This window comes from Spodoptera frugiperda, chromosome 23, assembly GCF_023101765.2.
Source record: "Spodoptera frugiperda isolate SF20-4 chromosome 23, AGI-APGP_CSIRO_Sfru_2.0, whole genome shotgun sequence".
NCBI classification, from domain to species: domain Eukaryota; kingdom Metazoa; phylum Arthropoda; class Insecta; order Lepidoptera; family Noctuidae; genus Spodoptera; species Spodoptera frugiperda.
The window spans coordinates 11604364-11628606 of record NC_064234.1 but is presented as its reverse complement, the minus strand read 5'-3'; the positions used below and the strand labels follow the sequence as shown (position 1 = coordinate 11628606).

General features: G+C 42.3%; 1 protein-coding gene across 1 annotated transcript in view; it reads right to left on the bottom strand.

Moving 5' to 3' along the window:
* The window catches only part of LOC118266742 (mucin-5AC), a 43674-nt gene extending 20763 nt beyond the window's left edge, over positions 1 to 22911 (bottom strand). Inside the window, exon 1 of the mRNA XM_035580264.2 lies at positions 22629 to 22911. Coding sequence (XP_035436157.2) covers positions 22629 to 22636 — 8 coding nt within the window. The 5' untranslated portion in view covers positions 22637 to 22911. The remainder of the gene's footprint in view (positions 1 to 22628) is intronic.
* Between the last annotated feature and the right edge of the window lie 1332 nt (positions 22912 to 24243).

The following is a 24243-nucleotide window of genomic DNA, read 5'->3' as shown; positions in this document are numbered from 1 at the left end:
ACTCAAAACTACCGTACTTGACTTTACGTTCTTGTGTAATAAAAGAGAAGTCCGCGTGTAGCAGGAAGTTTAATATTTATATTGATGGCCAACAGACACTAATGCAACTGAATCACAATGCAGCAATGTTGCTGCACATCATAAACCTAGTACCAGACGCAGATGTATTTACAGAGCAGCACGCGACTAATGTCAACAGTAATCAATAAACACATTATGCAATTGTTTACTATATTGTGGTATACATGTTGATACATTAAATAAACAATAATTACAATAGCTGTTAGTACTAGCAGTCAATGTTATCGAGCCGGTACACATATGTAGTGCAACACCTTTCTAATGCCAACACCACATGTGACACAGACTGCAGACTGCAGACCTCCCCATCAGTCAGTGTCGTGCTGCAGATAACAGCCCAATACCGATCTACTAACATACCCAATAAATTGGGATATATCTTGTCATATATGTCATTAGTGATCTTCAGTTTTGTTTAAGTGTGAATTTTACTACAGGACAAATACACTAAACTTATTAATACAGCTCAAAGTTGTTGGTCAAGTAACAGAGTGATGCTAAGTAACACGTTATTAAGTTGTCCAATGTGGCCACCGAGCAAACATCATTCCGGCACAATGCTCGTCATTACTCGGCGCGAGTAAAAACTGCGAGAAAAACTCCATAAAGATATTAGAAGGAGTTCGCGTCACTCCGCGATAACTATTGTAAGGTACCTCGTTACCGACGTAACATCCACAAAAACTAATTGTTCAGCAAAAAAACATTGAAAACATTGACGATATTTTTCATCACAATTTCTTAAAAAATCTTTAATGTACATCGTTCATGATCTTATATGTACAGAAACTTATAAACGCTAACAATATTGCTGAAACAGTTAAATATAAATCTTATTATAAAGACTTTATGACTTAAGGTTGTATGCGCTACAAATCAATCGACGTTTCTAAGTACTGCTTTATCTGTGATTCGGTGTTCAAGTAAATTTTACGTCAAATTAACTCATGATTAGTAAGAGCGCGCGACGTTTGATAGAGCTCGCTGACTGCTCGGTGCACGTTATGCACGGTGCACGGTACACTGTGCATTCATTACGCAACTTTCATTATCGTCAGCCGCACAATTATCGATAAATACGCGAATCGATTGTAAAATAATCGATCGTTGTATCAATTAGCACTCGTTTGCAGTGTTTTGTTTAAAACAACAGTTTGCGGCAATAACGATGTTCTTGTGCAATGACTTGTGACGCGTGGAGTAGTTGGCGGCCGCCGCGCGTACTGTGCTGACAAATAGGTTCAGTGGAATTGTATCATCATTGTCAATGTATGAACTAGGCTGAGTTGATTAGCTGATTGATCTGTAACCGTCGCCGGCTCAGCCCGCAAGTGGTCACCGGCCTGAATGTTGCACAAGTCCGTTGACCCAATAATAAGTATTGTTGTAGCTGCGGGCTGACAGCTAGCGGTGCTGCTGGCGCCACTGTTTACTATTGACAATCAAGTGTCGGCGCCCCGAACACTTTTTGTCGATTCCCAATTCAGAATTTTGATTATAAATTGCGGTTTGTAATTTTTTGTGGCGGTGGCATGTTGTGAGGACGTGCGTGATCGCTCGGCCGTCCGGACAACAGGTGCCATGTAATTGCGACTTGTTCGGTTCGAGTCCATTACGCCGCTCGGGAATAACATGAATATAGAAATGATTGCACTGTCAGAAGAACTAGAAAATTTTTGCGATGTGAAAATTACGGCCAGGTTTACATTAAACATTACTGGAGTTACAAGGAACTTCATTCAGTATATTAGAATTACGTGTTCTTAGCATATTTAGACATCTGAATACATTGAGTACCGAGACCCGAGACCAACCCGCGGCCAGAGTCGGATCATCGCTCGCAACGGTACGCGCGAGTCGACATGACACCGGCCGCGCCGGCGCTCTGTCAATATTGACCAGCATCTAACCCGCATTCCTCGCGAACTGGCCGCGTGTCAGCTTACCTACAACCTTGCATGTCATTATATGTGGGCTTTGTTACCTTTGTCCTATTGAGGAACCTATAGGAAAAATGCCTCTAATCTTATATATTGAACAATGGTATTAGATTGTTTCCTAAATATAGAAGCGTGTCGTTAATTACAATGTAATTAACTTCGGCTTTATAATAATTGGCTATAAATGGGCGTGTCCAATTTATACAAAACGTGTGTATTAAGGAGAGAACAATTTGATGACGTATATTGTAGGAACGCACCAAACGAACAATGTTAGAATATGGTCGAATACATTCCGAACTAAATAAAGTACTGTATAAGCCTGAATGACAAGATTCCGTAGCACTCGTGACTAGATCAACTTGATATTATTAATTCCGTTATGTCATGTGGGCAATACCTTATTTAATAATAAGCTTATTTTTAAAATGTCTGAAGCAAAAATATACACGAACATTCCGATTGCACACATATTTAAGTTTCTTTATGAATATCATTTAAATCTTCTGATAATTATGTTCGTTAAAGGTGAGGGAACTAAGTTTCATTAATTAATGAATACTTGAAGTACAAAGTGTGTGTGTGGTGTAATTTGTCGGATACTAACATATAATGAGTGAGTACGAGCAGTAAGGTGTCGCGGCCGCGGTTCCACAGCTGTTTGAGTTATTAATGAGTGTTTCCCCGCGCGCAGCATTTTATTTCCTCATAAAACTTGACAAATATCTATAATTAGTTATTTCACGTAATTTCTAACTTTTCCATTTCTGTAAAGCTGCAAATCGATTTAATGTGAAAACGTGGCCATTTCTTTTACAATCATAAAGTGAAAGCCTACTAAGCAAGGTTATGTCCAATTACTTTCCCAATTAGTAGCGAGTGATATTTAACGAGCCAAGGGTTGGAAATGTCAGCCATGTTGGTAGGCAGCAGCCTCATTACTGATGCCGCTGCACACTTGTAGCACATCTAACACTACATACTAAGCGACTTAGAGATATTAGGATTACACAGACACTGATATGAAATTAAGCCGCTACCGTGGAATGTTGAAAAAACAAAGCTGTATCATGCGAAGCTATTAAATTCATGGCTCCACTACAAAGTTTGGCTACAAGCACTTAACTGGTAGTGGAGCGAGCAATAAATAATGTGCGGACAGAAGTGGCCCATCATCTGTCCGACACCTCATCAATATTAATTTATAGCCGCAGCCGGCACGCCCACCTCGCGTCTCACACACACATACATCTATTCCTTACACTAGGTACAATATTCCACAAAAACAAAAGAACCATCGTTACTTCGCTAGATGACAAGAATGTCATTCCGTTAGATTAGTGAGCCTGCGCGAGCCTGTGAGCAGGTTTTTAATGAGTTTAAGCATATATGTATAATGATGTGGAGTGACTAATGCGGTATGCAAATATTTGTTATTCAAGCCGCAACTAATTCCGAAACGGAATCTATACCACACACAATTTCCCCAACCTAATTGTGTGGATCCGCGGAGACGGCCATTGTTCACAACAAGCACCACTGCCTCTGTACAAATATCAAAATATTGGTCCCTTTTATAAATTGTAAACAAAATAAATACAAAATGTAGTCGACCACTGATTCATAGGGAAATTACGAAGAGACGAAGCTCGAAGGAAATTGAATTGTTGAGCGGGAAACAAATTGTCAATTGACGAACGGAGCCATCGCGCGGGACTAGGCTTGTGGTCTATTGTTGTGGGTTCGTCGATGTAAATAGAGTTATTACTGAGAAAATATTGTATTGGAATGATGAATACTTCAAATTGAACATTACGGAGAAAACGTTTTCAAGTTGTACACATTGTTAATGGAACAAGCGTGGTTTAAATCATAACGCTAACAATATTCTGCAACAAATTTATAATTTGTAGTTAGTTCAGGAAAGATGTCGCGCCTGTGAGAGCTTCTCATTTGCATAAAGAGAGTGCGACACATAGGCTACGCGTTGAAATTTCAGAGCAAAGGAAAAATATAGCGAAACATAATGAACATATGAATATTCACGAGGAGATAGCAACGCATAACGATCAGGAACACATAGAGCTTAGAGCCTTACAGGGATATACTATAGAGATTATATTTGATACAACTTTCAGCTCCTCCCAGCGTTTGGTAGAGGTTGCTGTAACGGTCTGCGTTGGACGACCGCCCCCACTCAGCTGGTTTGTTATCAGAATTACTGAGTGAGCACTGCCACGTCTGAGCACTGTAACTGCACTTTTCGTCCATGCGTCCTGCAACTATGTACTGTTACATGTGTTGGTACGTCTGTCGCATGTTCATACAAGTATTGTTCGTGTATAAGCTGCTTTATGTCTGTGCCGAGTACTCGATCGCAATATACAAACAATTCAAGGAATAACTTTGTCTACAAACACTTGAAGTATTTCGTTATGGAACAAAATTCACAGAAATTCTCCAAAGTATTCCAATGAAGCGAGACTCGGCTGTTGAAATCAGCGCTGAAACATATTGCAGATACTTTAGGCAGCAAGTATTTGTAATTGTATCACGTAGGATCCGCAATTTCAAATAACTGGGGATATAGTAATCAGACTCGAGAAGCAACGTCCGGCGGCGGCGATCTCCATATTCTTTTTTATTATTTTTTTCTCTCGCACACAAGTCAAACTAGTTTCGAGACATTCGCGCGTAACCCTTACATGGCACAGTTTATGCGCGACAGATAATCGCTGGGAACATTGCACTCGCGCACTCCTCGCGCGGCGCCAGGACCATCCAGCATCGAGAATTTTCAGATGATTTCTCAGCATGTCGGGATCCTAAGTAAAGGGAGAAGTAGACGGTTACATTGGCAGCCTGTTAAATACTACGTTACTGAGGCCATTCTGACAACAATGGCCGATGTTTGGTGGCGAGATATTTGCGCAGTTGATGTTTATAGCACAGCCGAGCACATTGACACGACTGCCTGTGGGGATGGCACACAATGCTCCACCAGCCCCGGCACCCCACCAGCCCCGCAATGTTCCTCCAGTAACTTTGAGCACAGCTCAGCATCTTCCAATGCTATTACCATTCATTTAAATATTAAAACATTATGAATAAGAATGGCCGTGTAATGAAATACAAAGCCGTTCTGAATACGCCCGTATAACAGCTTTCGTGTTTGTTTGGCAACTTTTAAAAGATTATTACAAACAGCTGTACAACGTAATACTCGGTTTATGATTTAATATAACTTTATGTAGTCAATAACAATAACCTGTGGTTCAGTATACATCGTAACACTAACACTAGTGCGCCAATGTCTGCTGCGCTCTGCTCCACGTTTGTCATCTGTATCAGTTTACGGTCGCTGCTTGTTCGAGCATCGTTTATCTCCGGCAGCCGGAATACGTCACGCACTGAATACATCCATCACTCTCTATTGCTCTCAATTTTGAAACTTACATATTTTATACAATTGGAAGTTGACTCTCTATTAGTAGAGTATGGTAGGTCCAGCGCAGCACCACATTATATTATAATATCGTGGACAAACCCACGGCAGCAGGTTGTGAAGGAAGTGCGTTGTGATCGCGTAACGTTTGGATTAGCGAGTGTCGCAGGCGCAGGTTTAACAGCCGCGCACATTGTCAATGACCCAGTTAGTTGCGCGGGCGCCGCGATGCGCGCGCGCATACCCGCAGCTGTGATGCACACCCTTGTCAGCTATTGATGTATTGTAGAGTCGACATATGTGTAATTACATAACTACATTTCTTACAAAATTACTTGCATCGGATTTATATGTAATTCAATAGTTTCAGGATTGAATTTCGTTCATGAAATATCATTACTGTCAAAAAAGTTACAACGAAATTGATATTTACAGACTCACCTAAATTATTAACTCTTATACTGAAACTGGTCGTGGATCGTGAAATGTGGCCTTTGCCATAAAACAGACAAGCAATGCCGTCCACCTCAGTATCGGTACGTGTAGTATTACATCGGCACTCGCACGGCGGGTGTAGGTAGAGTTAGATATAACGAGCCATTGTCAGGTACATACTGTGGAATGTGCAGGTGGAGCCACTCCGTCTGACGTAGCCACTACATTGTGTTGTGTGAGCAGTACTGGAGCTACATTCGGAGATATATCTACTTTCATATTGAGCTAACTAATGTTTCACGTCCATCAACAATAATTTCTACAGAAATGATTAGTGTTACACTTTATACATTCGAATTAGGACAATGGTTGAATGGTAATTAAGGAAAAAGATGTGAACTCTGACATAAATACAGCCTGGTCAAAATTATAAACGAATTAAATCGCTAGTAATATACTCGTAATACATTACAGAGCCGGCCACAGACACCCAGACACCTGACATTACGATACTTGGCGCTAGCGACGCGCTGGATGACGGGAACCTGCCTGATATAAATAGACGCAGGTTCTAGTCCGGCCCGAGCACAGTGCATGTGAAGCGGGTTCCAAGTCGGGAGCACTCTAACTTGCTAAGTTTATCTTAGCAACCGGTCCGTTGCTAGGTGATGCAACTACGAGCTTTTTGCTGGTACTAGTGAAGAAGCTTGTTATATACAGTGACTTCATAAGTACGAAGATTAAATGTTAGTATATAAAACTTATACATAAATCGTATGTACAAATTGTTGTCTTCTTATGTACTAACTTCGGAGTTGGTCGGATATTGACAAAACAGTCTATCACCATTAGGAGCTCCCTAGTAGTTACCAAATGTGACATTATACTGTACAACTACAACGCGAGCTGTTAGTAATTTAATGGAATGAATATTAATGTGCAGTTTTCCATGTACTGAGTGCAATGTTCCTCACAATGGCTGAAGGTTCCGAGTTTACTGTCCTCGCGCCTTCACTTTTGATGAACAATGAGAATTACATAACTGCAAAATATCGAAAATAAATGCTTTCGTAATGATTTCATATATTTTGAACTGAAGTAATTGCCTACACTAATTCAACCATGTACTATACAGGCAGGTACATGGATACAATTGTCCAAACGCAACGGATCGGAGTGACAGTTCAATATTTGGTGCGGTCGCAGCTCGCAGCTCACTAGTGATGTAGTAGTGCAGTGTGCAGTAGTTTGGCGCGTCCCTCCGCCATGATGCACGGCGTGCCGGCGCGTCGCCACACTACACCGTACATTGTACTCGCCGGGAATTTATCACCCGACACCTATTGCCGTCCACATACGTCAGCAGCTCATTCGTTACACTCCACTTGTAGTTTAGAGAGAATCCATCAACTGGCAATATTGGTTCCTAGTCACACGTTACCTACTGGTTATTGATGGACCGGTACATTTTGTTACAGCAATGTTTCCTAAGTAACCCTAACTGCCCAGAAGCCATTAATAAATGAAGTTGAAGGCCACAAGCAAAGTTGTGAGTGTACACTTATATTTTATGTAGGCCGCGGCATGCGCCTCGACTTACATTCATCCGCCCCGTGTTTGGCTGTGCCGCAACCCTTCAAAGGTCGCAGTCCGCCCCGACTGTGTGCTTTGCACACACTTGTCAAATATTAACTCTACAAACATTAATAGAATTGTAATACAATACGAGGTAGTGTATGAATCGGTTGTTACAAAGCGCGGCCGGAGCCGGGGCCGGCCGGTGTGTGGGGCACATTACATGATGTTAATGTGCCAATTCTGTGTGTGTGTACATAACTAATGTTTTTGTTAGCGAGAACTGATGTCTGCCGTCCTATGTAGCACACTAACCAATGTTACTGCTGATGATATAACCTCGTTTGTGTTATGTAAAAACTTAATTGAAACTAATCATTATGTTATTCTGTTTACTCAAAGTGAAACAGTTCTCCTTTATAGAGTTATCACGTATTTAACATAGATCACCAATTAATCTTATGCTCATTAGGTTAATTAGTATTCTTGCTTAATAAGGAAAGATAATTTGATTGCGGACGCGGAGGTAAGCAGTAAGCTAAGCTAACAATGACACCGTTGTGCTATAAGCCCGCGTCCAGCGCGTGCCGCGTCCACTGTCCAGTGCCAACAGTACTGCGCACGAGAATGCAGACACACCGTTACGTGGTGCCGACAGACAGGCCGCCCGTTGGAGCATACGGCCCACACTCAACAGTTCAGGTTATACGTACTAGAGAGGGATTCGGGGAAATTGTTTCTACAACATAGTTTGATGAGATCAAAACGCTATGCTATGCGACTTACACCAAGTATGTATTCGGCAGCAACAGCTGGAAACTGTTCACATGACATACATGTGTAAGTAGCACCTTAATATCGGCAACACCACTCACACCCATGTCACAGGGCACGTTGGCCAGATAATGCTGTGTCTGCCAGCCGCGGGCACCAGGCGTTATGGTCGCCAGACACGGCAGCGTGACAGATGGCTGCCAGACACGTCAGTCACGCTAACTCATCACTCCACTAAAGCTAACCAAATGGTTAATGTGACACGCAGTCTGCCACAACTTGCGGTGTTTGCGTACATTACACAGTATGGCAGACAAATGTGCTCGTGTAATGCGAATTTATTTTATATTATTCTATGTGCAAAAATAGTACCATTATAGTTCTCACATTAATCACTTAGTTTTTTTTACCGACTTCACAAAAAGGCGGAGGTACTATGTTCGGCTGTTTGTATGTTTTTTTTTTTTGTATGTTTGTTCATCGAATACTCCGTCAATTGTCGACGGATTTTCAAAATTCTTTTTTTGTTCGAAAGTAGATAGTTCTGAGGTGGTCCCATTGTCACCAAGTTAGGATCTGATGATGGAATCTTAGAGAAATCGAGGGAACTCCTCAAATATTATAGGGAACTATATGGTGATTTTGGTATATTCATCTAGAATTGAAGTATTTACAGTCAAAAAGTAACCTTTGAAGAGGTGGAACTGATGAAGAAGACTAGAAATTTCCAATGGAACTTCATACTCACATAGAAATCACAATAAAGTTAATTAATACTCCGTCAATTGTCGACGGATTTTCAAAATTCTTTTTTTGTTCGAAAGTAGATAGTTCTGAGGTAGTCCCATTGTCACCAAGTTAGGATCTGATGATGGGATCTTAGAGAAATCGAGGGAACTCCTCAAATATTATAGGGAACTATATAGTGATTTTGTATATTCATCTAGAATTGAAGCATTTACAGTCAAAAAGTAACCTTTGAAGAGGTGGAACCGATGAAGAAGACCAGAAATAGCCAATGGAACTTTATACTCACATAGAAATCACAATAAAGTTATTTAATTGACTGTGACAATACAAATAAATAAAGTAGTTATTGAGATAGAGAATTTTAACCGACTTTTTTAGTTGCGATACTGAGTATCGCAACTAAAAAGTGTAAAATAAAATACTTTTTACAAAAAAATAAACCGACTTCACTAAAAAAGTTAAAAATAACTTTAATTTCGGAAGTCGGTGTAGCAAACAAATAATACCGAGAAACACCGACTTCCGAAATTAAAGTTATTTTTAACTTTTTTAGTGAAGTCGGTTTATTTTTTGTAAAAAGTATTTTTTAGAATATAAAAAGGAAAGGTATAAGTTTAGGTTTGTGTTTGGTTTTTTGTTATCACTGCGCACGATACAAGGGCAATAGGCTCACATCAAATCTTCTATTATTTAGATAATATGTATCATAGCCTTTTGGGAAACAAAAGACGAGATGTTCATCGCAGAACTAATGCCATGTCTAGCTAGGAATATAAGATAGCTGCAACCTACAGGCACGCCGGCTATGACATGGCTGACATAAACAATAGAGGTGGCACACGGCGCGGCACGACACCGGCGACTGTCAGCGCTTCCGGCACCGGACGCGGCCGCTCCGGCTCCGTCCGGATGTATCCGCTACCGTCACAGCGATATTACGGCTAAATAAAATATCATCGTCATTATTATCAGAAGGTGCGCAATCAATATCTGATACAAGTTCCTGAACGTACTAAACATTGCTCTAATGTCAGATATGAAAATGAAAATCGATCAGAAAATTACTCCTACGTTGTCAAAAAACAAATCAAAAATATAATATCGAAAGGGAATTGTAGAAATAATAAAAAAAATTAACACCTCAAGAATCAAACAAATCTATACTAATATTATAAAGCTGAAGAGTTTGTTTGTTTGTTTGAACGCGCTAATCTCCAGAACTTCTGGTCCGATTTAAATAATTCTTTTTGTGTTGGATAGTGCATTTATCGAGGAAGGCTATAGGCTATAAAACATCACGCTATGACCAATAGGAGCCAAGCAGAGCGGGTGAAACCACGCGGAAGTAGCTAGTATGCCATAAAGAAAATTCGTACTGTAAGGAAAAGTGTATTGGTCTCAACAGTCGCGACGAGTGAGTTTTCTGCCGGTACCCTGCGCTATACCATCCGTGGTCTTTGTATTCTGGCGCTGTACAGGCAATACTGTATATTCGCAACATCTACTTTATAATTATGCAAACTATATTATTTGCTGAATGCACATTAACTGGTGTAGACTACCCCACGACGTATCCAGTCAATGTAGGTACAGTACATTATATTACCGCGAGCTTTTATTTTGATTAAACACATTAACGTTAGTGACAGTGCACTAGTGGCACACCGCTACTCTTGAATATTTAGGTCATCAGTTTGTCACCGCGCGGCATCTTATCAGCACCTTGTTTCATTAACATAATTAGACAAAATAAGGCGGTATCACAGTTAAGCTCCTTCGTATCCTATATTATTATATTCCATGAATACATGCACAATATGCCTTTACATTGAACACACGGTTTCCAGAGTAGTGATATATTCAGATGCAGTATAAATACGTCGCAGCCACAGTAACAGTGATCAATGACAGAGTTTTACTTGAAAGCACAATGAATGAGTGTAACCTAAACATTTAGTAAGCGCACAATGTCAGCATCCATCAGTTCGTCGAGTGGATAATGATTTAAGAATGAGCTAAGTAAATGAAGCGCTAAAGTTTTTTGTTCGTCTCGCGGCCGCCCTTGTAGCGCCGACTGCCGGAACACTGCGCTGCCTGCGCGCTGCTCGCTGCTCACTAGCCATGTAATGAACAAGTTTTCGTGAATTATGCGCTTACTTACATATTCATATATTTACTTTTTCTCTTATAAGGACGCGCTCTGTGTATGTTGTCTTCGCGACACTTCGCTTGACATGTGACACGAGGAAAACATTATCCTCAATGCTCGCCCAGCTTCAATAAGTCAGTCGATCATTAGGAGTAATGGCCTTGCTATTTCTATTTATACACATGCGAGTAGAGGTGAAACAATTAAACGCATTGCTGTCACGTATCACGCTATATATGATGTTCCTTGCACAGTTCACGGTGAGCAGGGGCAGGGGTGGACGACCGTGGCCAAACAAAAACAAATCTTGTCACGTGACCTAACTGTATAGAAAACAATAAGCTATCGCTACCGTGACGCGTACGCGGAACATATCTAGCTCGCACAAGTACACAAGTACACGTCGCACGCAGCCGCTGTACGTACCGTGTGTACTGTGTACATAATGTGTATAATACGTAGAGTCTGTCACCGTACGCACAACGCGACCTTCGCACAAACGTTACAAGAATATGAAATCAACCGAAAAATACGCATAGTTCTGTGTAGTCCGAAACGTAAATAAGCAACGAACTATCGAGCATGCAGAGCGGCGCGGGCGCGGGGCGGCGGCGGGGCGGCAGCGGGGCGGCGGCGGGGCGGAACGGGACGGGACCTTTATGTTGGTCCGCAATTTATTTTTATGTGTATGATGTAGCTACCATGGATAGTTGCCATGCGGAGGTGTGTGCCGGGCCTTATTTACTGATGTACACCCGACCCACTATTCAGGTCACATAAGAAAAGGAAAAGTACTAGAAAAGGAAAGGAAATCATATTTACACCAACAGAACTTTCTATTGGAAAAATTATAATATGTCTTGGATGTATTCAGATTTTACTAGCAAAATCACAAGTGAAATCAATTCTATTTAAAGATACTTAACAATAACTTATTGAGTTGTAGTTTTCAGAAGAAGCGAGTGTAGCGGTTTGTGACAACTTGCTGATTTACTTTATTCCGGTAAACGTACACAAATAATAGATACTCATTCAAAATACACGGTCTGTTAGAAACCCAAAACATGGAGCAAAATAGAAAATATTAGGAAAGTATCGGGTGAACATGTTTTGGAGAGAAGGTGGCGCGTGCGCCGAATGCTGAGGGCAGTGGCGCACGGTGCGCAAGCGCAGACGAGCACACTTACATAACGTGTTATGTACGCACATGCTGGTTGCACATCTAGAATACTAGCCTGCTTCGAGGCTATTTATAGCGGCTACCACCATTACACTAGTACTGGGGCAGACACCGCGGTGGTGCCTGGGCGCGATACACACGCATCCGAATACTGCAATATTTTGTGTGAGATCCAAACATTTTATCAGGAAAAGTTACTAACTGGCCAAACTAAAAGCTACGTGGTATAACAAGCCTTACATTACGTACGTTCAGCTAAATATTTCCACAGTTCGATAAACACAGTTTGGCTGAAGGTCCCCAAAAGGCTTTCATCCTGTTTATTTATATAATTCGAGGAATGACTCGTTAGGGACTCGGATTTATCGCCGGGAAAATACAGCCGCAATGTCTCGGAAAAACACATAGAAGTACATTAATAAATAAAATAGGATCTGAATTTCCTTTCCGTGGTCACAATGTCATATTTTACGAGCGACGATATATATTGCATACGGAGGAGCCTGGCATTGGTGGCGGAGGCCGCGCTGCTCGCTGAGGAAAACCCGGCGGCACTCTCAGCTTCCTACAGACGTGACCCACATTACATACATCATCTTACAGACCGCTTCGAATACTAAGCACTCACTTACTGACTCACTCACTGTACTGTAAATAACACACAATTTACTTGAAACAATAAAAACACATTTAATGTTTGTCCTTCGAAACAACTAGCAGCCAGCGGGGAAATGATAATCACCAAAATCAATATAAACCCTCTAACCTCATTGCCTTTTTTGTGTCAGTAGTTCAAACGTCAGAATTATATGTAAGTAGGTCCTGCATGTGTCTAATGATGGATGGTGAGACACACGATGTCAGTCCGCATGTGTCGAGGTACACGTCACTCCAGCCAGAGCAAACATTTACCTCGTCTACAATGCCTGCAGGAAAGTACGAATAGTGTAACGTGATAAGGTACAAAACCCCAAATTCTTATTTAAAGCCTCTTTGGGAGTTTTCGCTCACCCATAAATTACACGAAGCTTAAGCGACATGCCGCCTGCAAATTACGTTTGGACTTGTAAAACTGAGGGTCTAATCGTACCAACGCGGCCGTGATGATTTATCGCTCAAAATGTAGCTAATTGTCGCGTCCATAGAGGGCCGTCACAGTGCTACATTTATTACAATGTCGCTAACTACATCTCGAGCACTGACATTGGTACGTCGCCTTGGTCAGAGGTTGTGACGCCAATGTTTTGATGTGGCTCGCTACTCGCGCTGTTTAGCAGCACTGCAGTAATTGGTGCTCGGTTACGTGAATTATGTAAGGCTATGGGTACAATATAATTTCATGTGCGCCTTGTAATGCGCAGACAAACGTGTAAACTTATATTATGTGCTGGCAAATGTCACGGTTAAACGAACTCCGTGCGGCTAATTATGACATCCTGCGTCGTGGCGCGTGTGGCGCGACACACTGAGCCTACACACTGCACACATCCACAGAACGAGACGAATTGTTCCCCCGCAGTAGTCGCAGTGGTCATGTAAAAAGTAAAAGTATGCGCAGACAAGCTGTGTGAACATAGAGACATCATCAAACAGCGTGCGGTCTGATACAATGTTCTATTTTTGTGTCACGAAGTGTTACAACATTTTTTGTTCGATGAAATATTTAGCGCGGCTATCAGCGTTCTGTTTTTTGCAAACGTATGTGTGAGAGAGAGGGATTGCGAAAGTCCCGTACACTTTCACCTGGCGGGCGACAGACGTCAATCAAGCTCGGCCTCCTTGCGCACACGCAGCGATCTAGAACATAGATCGACGTAGCGCCGTTCATCCAACATCTAGACCGCGCTCGAACATAGATCAGCAACATCTCACATACATCATGCATTGTTTAAATCTGACAATATGATTACAGTCGAGAGTGTGACCCAGCTCGTAGCACGCGATATTACACTATAACTGTTCATTGAATCAAACCCCACTTTCACGCTGTAAGACATCAAGACTCATACAGCCGAAAGTGATGTGGGTATCGGAATTGACACGACAAGTTAATCAGAGAGACACGGATCTAGTAACAAATTGGAGATCATGCGCCGGCCGCGGCGGAACATATGTAAATGTGGATTATCCCGAGTGGGGTAAAGTTATGCGAGCGGCCGCGGCGCCGCGACCCGAACTTAATTGAGTTACCTACGTTTGTTTCAAAACAGAACTATTGCCTCTGACGGCTTATTTAGCTGAAATAATATCTAAGTTACAGTACCGAACAGACAATAAAGCAATAACATGGCATAAATATGCAAATCGAAGTATTGCGCTGTCTACTGAATTTATCTGAATATTGAAATGGTTTTTGCGAGTACATTCTGTAGGTTCGCTATAATAGGCCTTGAGTACAGCCCGCGGCCCGCGGCAGTGGCGATATGTAAAGTAGATGTGGCGAGACAACAATGAGAGCAGCGCAAGTATGTCGGCGGGTCACGGGCAGCCCGGGGCGGCGCCGCGGGGACCCGGCCTGGTGGCTGGAGACAATGACTGCGACACTCCATGTTTGGCGCTGGGGACCCACTCTTCTGATGACCGATCTGTACTGAGCAAGCACGCTTCGTCACACCAATGAAACAATTACTAAGTAACACCCTGTTAGATCACGTTAAGTACTTTTATCCCGTACACGAGCAGACACAGCCCCCGGTAAAAGCTTCAATAAGGTTAAGCTAATACCTAGTAATGTACAGCAGTGACTAGGCAGCGCGTGGAGCGGCGACCTTCTGGTGGCAAAGAGCGCTCTCGTCCGCCCGCAGTGGGCAGCTGACCGGTGCGCGTGCGCGGTGGCGGAGCGTGCGGTCAAGTTCATGATAACGCACTCCGGCACTACACCGCAGTGTGGATTATATTTCGTTCTAGTAACTGTTCACCAATGTCATGTCGTGAACTTGCCCGCGATTATACATACTTCTTATACTGATTTCTTGTGGCTCGTGCTGACTGCGGCCAAAACATATGATTGTATGCAGTACGCAGTAGATTGTACGGCCAATGTAATATCACGTATGTACAGACGAGTATTAACTGGTATAGGTATGTAACATGATAATGTTATATTTAATCCTGACCAGTATTACCAGCAGACTGAGGCGCTCCAAAAACATCAATATTTCAAGATGAATCCGATGGTGTCAGTGTGACAAGTAAAAGTATGCCATAATGAATCAGTGAGTGCGCGTGAGTCAGTGAGTAACGGGCCGTGCGCGCGCGCAGCGCGATCTTATCAAATAAGATATGCGCACAATATTACTGATGTGACCACGAGTTATCGATTCTGAAATACCATCGGTAAAGTGAAGGCTGACAGAGTGGGCTACTGCCACACCGATCTGGTCGGGAACTAGGAGTATGAGGAAGGGGAATAAAAGTTACCGGGATTGTTATTAAGGTTAGAAATTAGAACGTTGATGTAAACTGACAGTTAGAAGTGAGTGCAACAAAGTCATTGAACGCAAATTAGTTAAATTAGCGTTCAATGATGTTGTTCGAAGCAAAGATCCTACTCATTGTGGTTGATTAAGCCATCGCCTGCGCCGTCGCCGATGTTATCCGATAAAGTGTGAAAGGTAAAGTAACGGTAGTTAACAATGCGCCGGCGCAGCGCGCGCCCGGCAGCCGGCCGCCGCACTACAATGGCGCGATGCTATCTAGCCGAACTATACTTACGAGGACGACAGTAATTAATTCCTCGACCAATTATCCGCCTTTAATAGCACTCAATTACGACTTATTTTTTGCTGCGCTACAAATTGTTTTACATCTCTTATCTACCATTAAACGCTATTTATTATTCAAAAAGCTATGAATGGAGACACGTAACTACTGAATTATAATTCTGCTGGTAGTTTGCGCATTTTGTAACACGACATTTTTCGTCCGTTGCTGCATGTTTACGTAATTACAATTCAAAGGTCACTGAAAACCCGCAATGGATCGTGACTCGACAGCTTCGTGGTCTAAGTTCTGTGTCAGGAAGTGAGGAAAGTATTCGAGTGTTACAGCCAGAGGCTGCGGCTATCGTCCATCTTGATCACAAGGAAAATGTTGCACAATCAATTGTTTACTCAAACATAAAGTAGCACAATGCACTCACATTTCCCTGCGTATGTACCCGTTATTGGGTATTTCAGATACTCGACGGTAGCGAGCTGCGGAGTATTGATGGCGAGCAAGCACTATAAGCGAAGCAACTGACTGAATGACAAAAAAGGGCTAAAATCTAATCAGCAATAGGCGAATTGAGTTTCAAGAAAATCATGTCACGCTGTATAGTTACATAGCACACTACATAAACTTGTATTCTCAAACGTGTTTCTTTCAATTTTTTTGTTCGACTCCAAACACGTGAAACTAACCAAAGTTACTCTATTTCCTTATCAGAGCAGTTTACTACAGTACAGTCAGTGAAATATTTATATAACGTCTCGCCCGCGAGTACTTACACTGCGTATATAGGTAGAGAGCGATACGACACGGCGACGACACGGCGACGCGACGCGGACGTGTCTAATCGCCGAGCCTTTAACTAACATCTGACAAACAGATCGCTCGGAGATAACGAACGGCTATTGATCAGCAGTCTGCACACATCGTCACGCTTCATCTATCTATACTGAGGCTGAGCAGAGCAGTATCATGAATGGTATATCAATACGTAAATAACTGAAACTATTTATAAACAAGTAAGGTAGGCTAAATACTAACAACTAATTAATTAAGTATCCGGTTAAGTTATTTGGCTGTTTCATAACGAGCGAGTCCAGGCGTTACATGATGCACAGGCGCACGCACCTACAATAACACTATTGTGCATCGCTGGCCGCACACAGTGCTGCGGAGATATCATCAGATTACTGCTAAAACAAACGTTATGCGGATACACATAGAGCACATATTTATGTAACGCCCCTTTTTGTAGTTGTTGCGATTTTGATAATTGCAGCTGTATATGCACATCACAGAGTTTCGCAATATCAGTGCACAGAATGTATACTGCTGCTCTATTGTGGAAGTTCTCAATTAGTTGCCAACTTGATGCTATCTACTAATTACACAAAAGAAACGTCTGTGTGCGCATGCGTACCACCAAACGACGAAGATGTCCAACCGAGAGCCACAGAGAAGGATCCCAGTAGTGGGCACAATTAGTGCGTGCTGTGTACATAGCTGTACATAGCTGCGCGTGTACTGTTGGTGGCACATCGTCCGGCTATTGTTACCCGCGGAATTTTATGCACAACAACACTCTGGACCCATTGTCCACGCTAGTGAAAGTGTATGCGCCGGAGTTGCGTCACTCCATCTGCTGCCCACTGCCTGCTGCCTGCTGCTATTTTGTAATCTGTCAGAATCTACCAAATTTCAAAACAGGACTACGACCCATCTTCTCACCATGAAGACCCTACAAGACATTAAACCTATACATCGTAGCACAATACCTTGATGATAGGATGTAGAAACAATTGTAAAATTAGTTTCCAAAGTGCACTGCTATGATCTACTATAGTCTGCAAGTAAGTGCTACAGGTCTACAAGTGTGACTACATGAGTGGCATGTTTGGAGTAACTAGTCAAAACATCGGCCGCTGCACGCGCGGCCTGTCTGTCTGCACTCCACATCTCTGTACTGTTCTTATTATGCGTACATTTTGTGGAATTTTTGGTTATTTGACAAATTGTTTCATTGTATTGCACGCCAACGTCACTCTTTAATTGGCAATATCTTACTGATGTATAGTATAAGTCGCTAGTTTCCTTGAAAAAACATACGCTTACGTAATATTCTAGGAATCCATATTCTGTCATTATTTACTTCCAAAGAGTCCTTAGTCTAGGCTGTGTTTTACAACATTTCGTGAAATCGAACGCGCGCTCGTTAAATACAGACTCATCTTATTTTCTCCGAATTGTGTATGTATGAAGCTACCCCACACTATAAAATTCCCTGTGGACTTGGTTGCAAATCAATAAAATTGAAAATTAATGAAATGACCTTTACACATGAGTGTAACGTAATGTGATGTTGTCTGCGCGCGTACGTACGAGCACCGTTGGGAAACTCAGGGCAACTAGCAAGTCCTCGGCCATAACACACGGACAGGTACATTTCATAAAACAGTTTCCACTTTCGACGCACACTCGATTTGAATAACGAAACTGAATGAAGGTAATGATTGCGGCGACACGTGCCGGAGCCGGCGCCGGCCGCCGCATACCAATGCTGCCTGCCTCCCACTCCACCACCAGGCACTCAACACCTGCTGTACTGCTGGCCAGAAGACCTCGGCAGTGTTTGCTTCCTACTACGACGCTGGGAATTCCGAATTACTAACAACTTGGCAAACAAACGCATTACATTAAAATCTGAGGATTGTTTACGGTCGTACTGTACTAAATGCTCGAGAATTTTCAGGATGAATATTTATTAAATATGATTTGTACTTCGTATTCCTCTGTCAGTGCTAAGAGTAATGACCATTCTGTATCATCTTTTCTTGTCCAAGAATGTAGAATGTGAGAAGCTTTTATTTTACAATTCTCTCTAGCAGCGACAGACAGACAACAGGGAAGGTAATTAGTAAGATTTGATGATTACATCGCAGTCTGTTTGTTCATACGTTTACAATACACGCTGATGTTATTATAAATGTTGATAAACATTCGGAAGCCGACTACGTTACCTAATTGTTGTTTCATAGAGATCAGTCAATGAGTGAAACTTATTGTAGATAAATAAATAATTAAGTCTCTCTTAGTATTTCAACTAAAACAACAATGCATACGGTTTGTATACTTTGATTTTCTGTAAAGGTATCATTCACAAACTAATATTAAACTACAAACAATACAATACAGATTCTTGATTTATCTCATTAGATGTTATTTAAATGTAACATATAATAGTACAAGTACAGACTAAACGTGTTTATCAAAATAATTTAAAAAGTTATCTCAAGTCGTGGACGTTGCAAACTGAAAACTTGCACGTTCATCAGTTACAGTAGCACCTACCTCTACATCTAGTATCTACAGTTGGACGTGCACTATCTACATTTATTTTACCAGTATCTGCACTGTATCAAGTTACTGTAAACGTACGTAAGAAAATATTAAAATCGATATGAATAAAACATAAATCAAAACATACAAGGATCGTCAAGCCATATCACATACACTGTTAACAAGGATCATAACTGTCCAAATAAAACATAGAGAAATACTTACATAAACTAATTATATGTGAGAGATAGTATCGAACAATATTGTTCACGTAATATTTTAGCTATGTACTTTTAATTTGTATTGGAGCCATCATAGGAATAGTGAATATTTGTACAGAATCAGTGACATGACAGTATAGAGGTAATTAATGAATACTTTCACATGTCAGCGTCACTATGTCCCAGCGAGCAGCAACCAGCCCCTCGCTGCTTGTGACAACATTCTGTTAATTAGCTGAAAGTTACATCACGTAGATACTCGTATTATATTCTTTCATGGAACGTTTCTCTTACAAAGGGTTACATAAATAGACGAGATGAATTTGAGCGGTTTGAACAACTACACGGTACTATAGTCACGGTAAAGCTTTGCGATTACTTGAACACTATCTTTACCGATCGATACATATTGTATTCTTACTGAATCAAATCCTTATTTTTTTGCAAAAAAAAAATTAACTTTGCTATGCTCCTCTTAAAACTTCACATCATAATCTCGGGCCACGTTATCTCAGTCAGAAGGGATCACCATGGACGGAACATAAAAAAGGTACTTAATTGAATTTCGCATTCCTGCGCCGGCCGTCCCGGACAGGTATGCGATGTTACTGATACCGGCATGGATACTGCATGTGTGGGACTGCCGCATTGTGCAACAACGTGACACTCGCCACTAAATCAACTACTACTTTTGACCAGGACATGTCTACTCCGATTGTTCTGTAAGTAGGAGAGTTATGATTAATTGGAAAACACCTGCATTAGCTAGTACTACGGGATAGTGTCATCATTAGCTATAGTACCGCACTACTATGAATTTAGGCACTCGACTTCCTTCCACAGTGACAGCGTCTACAATAAGCATAAAGTAAAGTTACACTTTGGCTTTGACTTATATATGTTCAATGAATCCTGAAAAATTGTGGTTCGTTGTCGACGCAACAATACAATGTCTCCCATGATTAACAGCCTATAAGTGACCAAAGGCCTCTTCTTTCACGGAGAAGGTTTGAGTATTAATCGCCATGCTTGCGCAACGCGGGTTGGCGATTTTAAACTTATAATTTGAAATTATAAGCCCAGGATTCTTCACGATGTTTTCCTTCACCATTTGTCAGTCGGTATCTAAATTCTTAGAAAGTACACATAACTCGGAAAAAGTCACATTGGTACTTGCCGTTGGTAGATTTTGAACCTGCACTGATTTAAGAACGGTTTCGGTTCCCTTCATATCTCTAATTATTTCAATACGCATTGTGTGTAAGCACACATAAATAATTCTATGTATAACTATCCTGAAGCGCATCTCTCATGGTATTTCAGAGACGCGCTGTACAAGTAAGCGGACCAGTTACAGTATTTATTTAATAAGTTGCCTCTGTGCTAGATTTTTAATTACTGATTGCAGTTGTTGCATTTGCAAAAGGCCTGTGCAATACGCTAACTATATCACTTCTGACATTATTTCAAAACTGCGCACGAGTGCAGTATGGCGGCAGCCGCGCCGACGCCCGCGTCGCTGCGAGTCGTGCTGCGCGCCAGTTAGGAGCTCGGCTTTATGCAAATGAAATGTAAGCTCGTGTCATGTTCTCATCGTGTCCGGTGCATTGTTGCCATGCGCCGGCGATCGCACACAACTGCTAATTGCGATTCCCAGCGCACGGCGCGCGGCGTGGCGCCGGGCCGGCGTGCGGCCGCGCGACTAACGCCGCCGCTTGCGACACCCGCGCGACTGCCGCCGCTGCCGGCGCTGCTCAGCATACACGGCACACCAGTTATTAACATGGATTACTCGCGATTCACGAGGCGCACCAACAATTATGTTGCGCAAGTATCCGCATTCAAACTTTAATATTCGTCGCGTGTCACTCGCTGCTACTTTAATTCAACTGTTTTAATTGCATAAGCTGTATATAGACATTTAATACGCATAAATGGCGCTCGTTTTTTCCAAACGAGTTCTAGTAATATTGCTACGTTGTCTCATCTGCATACAATTGAAAAATCAAGTGTTCCCGCCCGCCAACCACGGCGGTATGATTATGTGGACCCGGCCGGTGTGCATGCTAGCAGCAGTACTTGTATCGTAACCTACATTCAGTTACACCAGCAACTAGTTATAATCAAAGAACCAGTGACCCGAGCACAATATGTATGCAACGTACTGCTACAATAATGGCCGCGCGGCGGCGCGTCTTGCAAACCGCGCGGCGAGCTCCGAGCCGGGCCGGTGCCGGCGGCGTGACTCCAAGGAGAGCCAGCCTGACTCACGTTTAGTGCACGATGATACAACAGGTTATTGCATTCTTCGCAAAAATAAAAGTATCCGAGGTCATTGCGTCACCCATTAAAATTCCGAATGTAGTGTGATATCAAGCAGCCTTCGATGGGAGATCGACGTGATGATGAGCGCAGTAATTGCGCAGCCCGGAGCCGGCTGCAGGCACACTGCACTGACTACACTGCACCGGTACAAGTACACTACTCTCCTTTACCAATATACTCTATTACAACTACATTTCTGTGTGTAAAACGTACAAACAACGTAAAATAAAATAAGTCAAAACACTTTCCTAACAATAAGTTCCCAAATTGAAAAGATACGCACAATTGTATATAAAATACTTGTGTTTGTATAGAAAGTAATTGCATCAGCTCCCCCGGCACCTAAAGGACTACTCCAGTAAGTACACAGTGAATATTCCGCGGTGACTCAGTGAGCAAGTTAGCAGTGATTCACCTCTTCGACTGTTATTGAAATTTCGTGACCTTTCATTGCGTCTGTATTGAGATACTAAAACAAATATTTAGTCGATACAATACAATACACACAATACATTGGAGCTGGCCATCCACTGATTGTACTACCGCAGGCGAAATAAAGCCGATCTGATCATTCAATAAATCAAAACTAATCTCCGAGGATGTCTGTTATTACAATTTTCCGGAGGGAAAACACCGGCTCGAGGTAAAATGGAAAGTATGGAGAAAAGTGAGGCTCGCGGCCAAGCAGGAGCAGCAGAGTACTCACCGGGTCATGTTGTTGTCGGCGGTCGCGACTGGAGGTAGATCGAGCGTGTTATGTTTCACAGCACAGACACGTATTCGTAATGGCGTTCAGCGCGCGGCCGCCATGCCGTCCGTCCGCGGCGAGGGTTAGGACGCGAGTGGTGTGGGTGGCGGCGGCGGCAGGCACGCGCGCCCAGCGACGCCCGCCGCCGCGCCACGCCACGGCCACGCCGCGCCGTGCTGCCGCCCGCACAGCACCGCCGACTACTGCACTCCACCGGTCGGCTGTAACGCGGCTACTACTCGTGTTGCCCGCCGCGGCTGCAGCCTACTTTATGTTTTATCGTAACTGCCATGAAATCGGTTTATCGTTCTCATGGCTGGAGTTATAATGCATTCAAAGCTAGTTAACAACTTGTTACAGCAATTAAAGTTACAGACACTAACTACTCGCCGGGAGCCTCAACATTATGGTTGCAAACCTACACTTTGGAAGGAGGAAGAAAGTTAAGCCCTCACGTGTATGATGCCTACGAACATTATATACTCTATGTTGTTCCAAAACTGCGGGAGGGTGGTACTGCTGTCTAGTTCACAATGAATTCTACTCGGTTACCTGAACCCTAGTCTAGTCCACCATTTTTGGTAGATAACTACAAAGTAGGGAACAGTAATAGAATTTTTAATCTATTGGGATCCGACAGTCGCTCCCTTCGAATCAACAATGGCTTCCTTCCTATTATTGTTAAATCATAACTTATGCAGACGGTGGCCATCACAGTTGAGTACTGTTACTGTCAGATACTAGACAACATAGACACACGTCAAGTTAATTGCATTTTGTTCTGTAATCATGTTCGTAGTAAACGAAACTTGGACACAACGCGGACATCATTACGCAATACAATAAATACATTTTATATTTACTTCACATTTCAATAACTCGTTATTAAAAATGTTGAGCAGAGGTGCACATTGTAAATAATACTCATTTTGCCAGGTTTGCAATAAAGATAGAGGAGAGAAATCCATTACTAATTACACAGGACAACATTTAAATTTTAGTGATAATTTATAACTGATTTCCGATAAGTTAACAAGTTATGAAATATTCCCCATCCGGGAATCAGATCTGAAACCGTGCGCTGTGTGGCACGAACACCTGATCAATGTGAATGTTAATTGATATAAAAATAGAGAAATGTGTATAACATGTGAATACTGTTTTTGGTAATCGCATCAATGTCAGTCCACAGCTCGTACTCGCATGTCATACGTAGTGGGAGACGCGCACGCGCAGTCAGGCGTGCCGCCCAATGGGCCAGAACGCCACTCCGTGTGCATCGTACAGCCAGCGCCAATAATAAAATAGATTATAGTTACTGCTACTACCGCCGCCACTCATTGTTCGTACAACTCAAGGAGTATTTATTGTAATTGTATTAGTGTAAGAAGTTTACTTGCACAACTAACTCTCCTTGTAGTCACTGTTGACAAACAAATGCATTGCGCGTGAGCACGCTGGCGACGCGTTGCGTGGCGCACGCAACTAACTGTCATCGTCAGACCGGCGCAGGCGCAGCCGCGGCCGTGACGTGTTCCGTGTCAATGAAGTAATTACATCTTATTTATGGCCA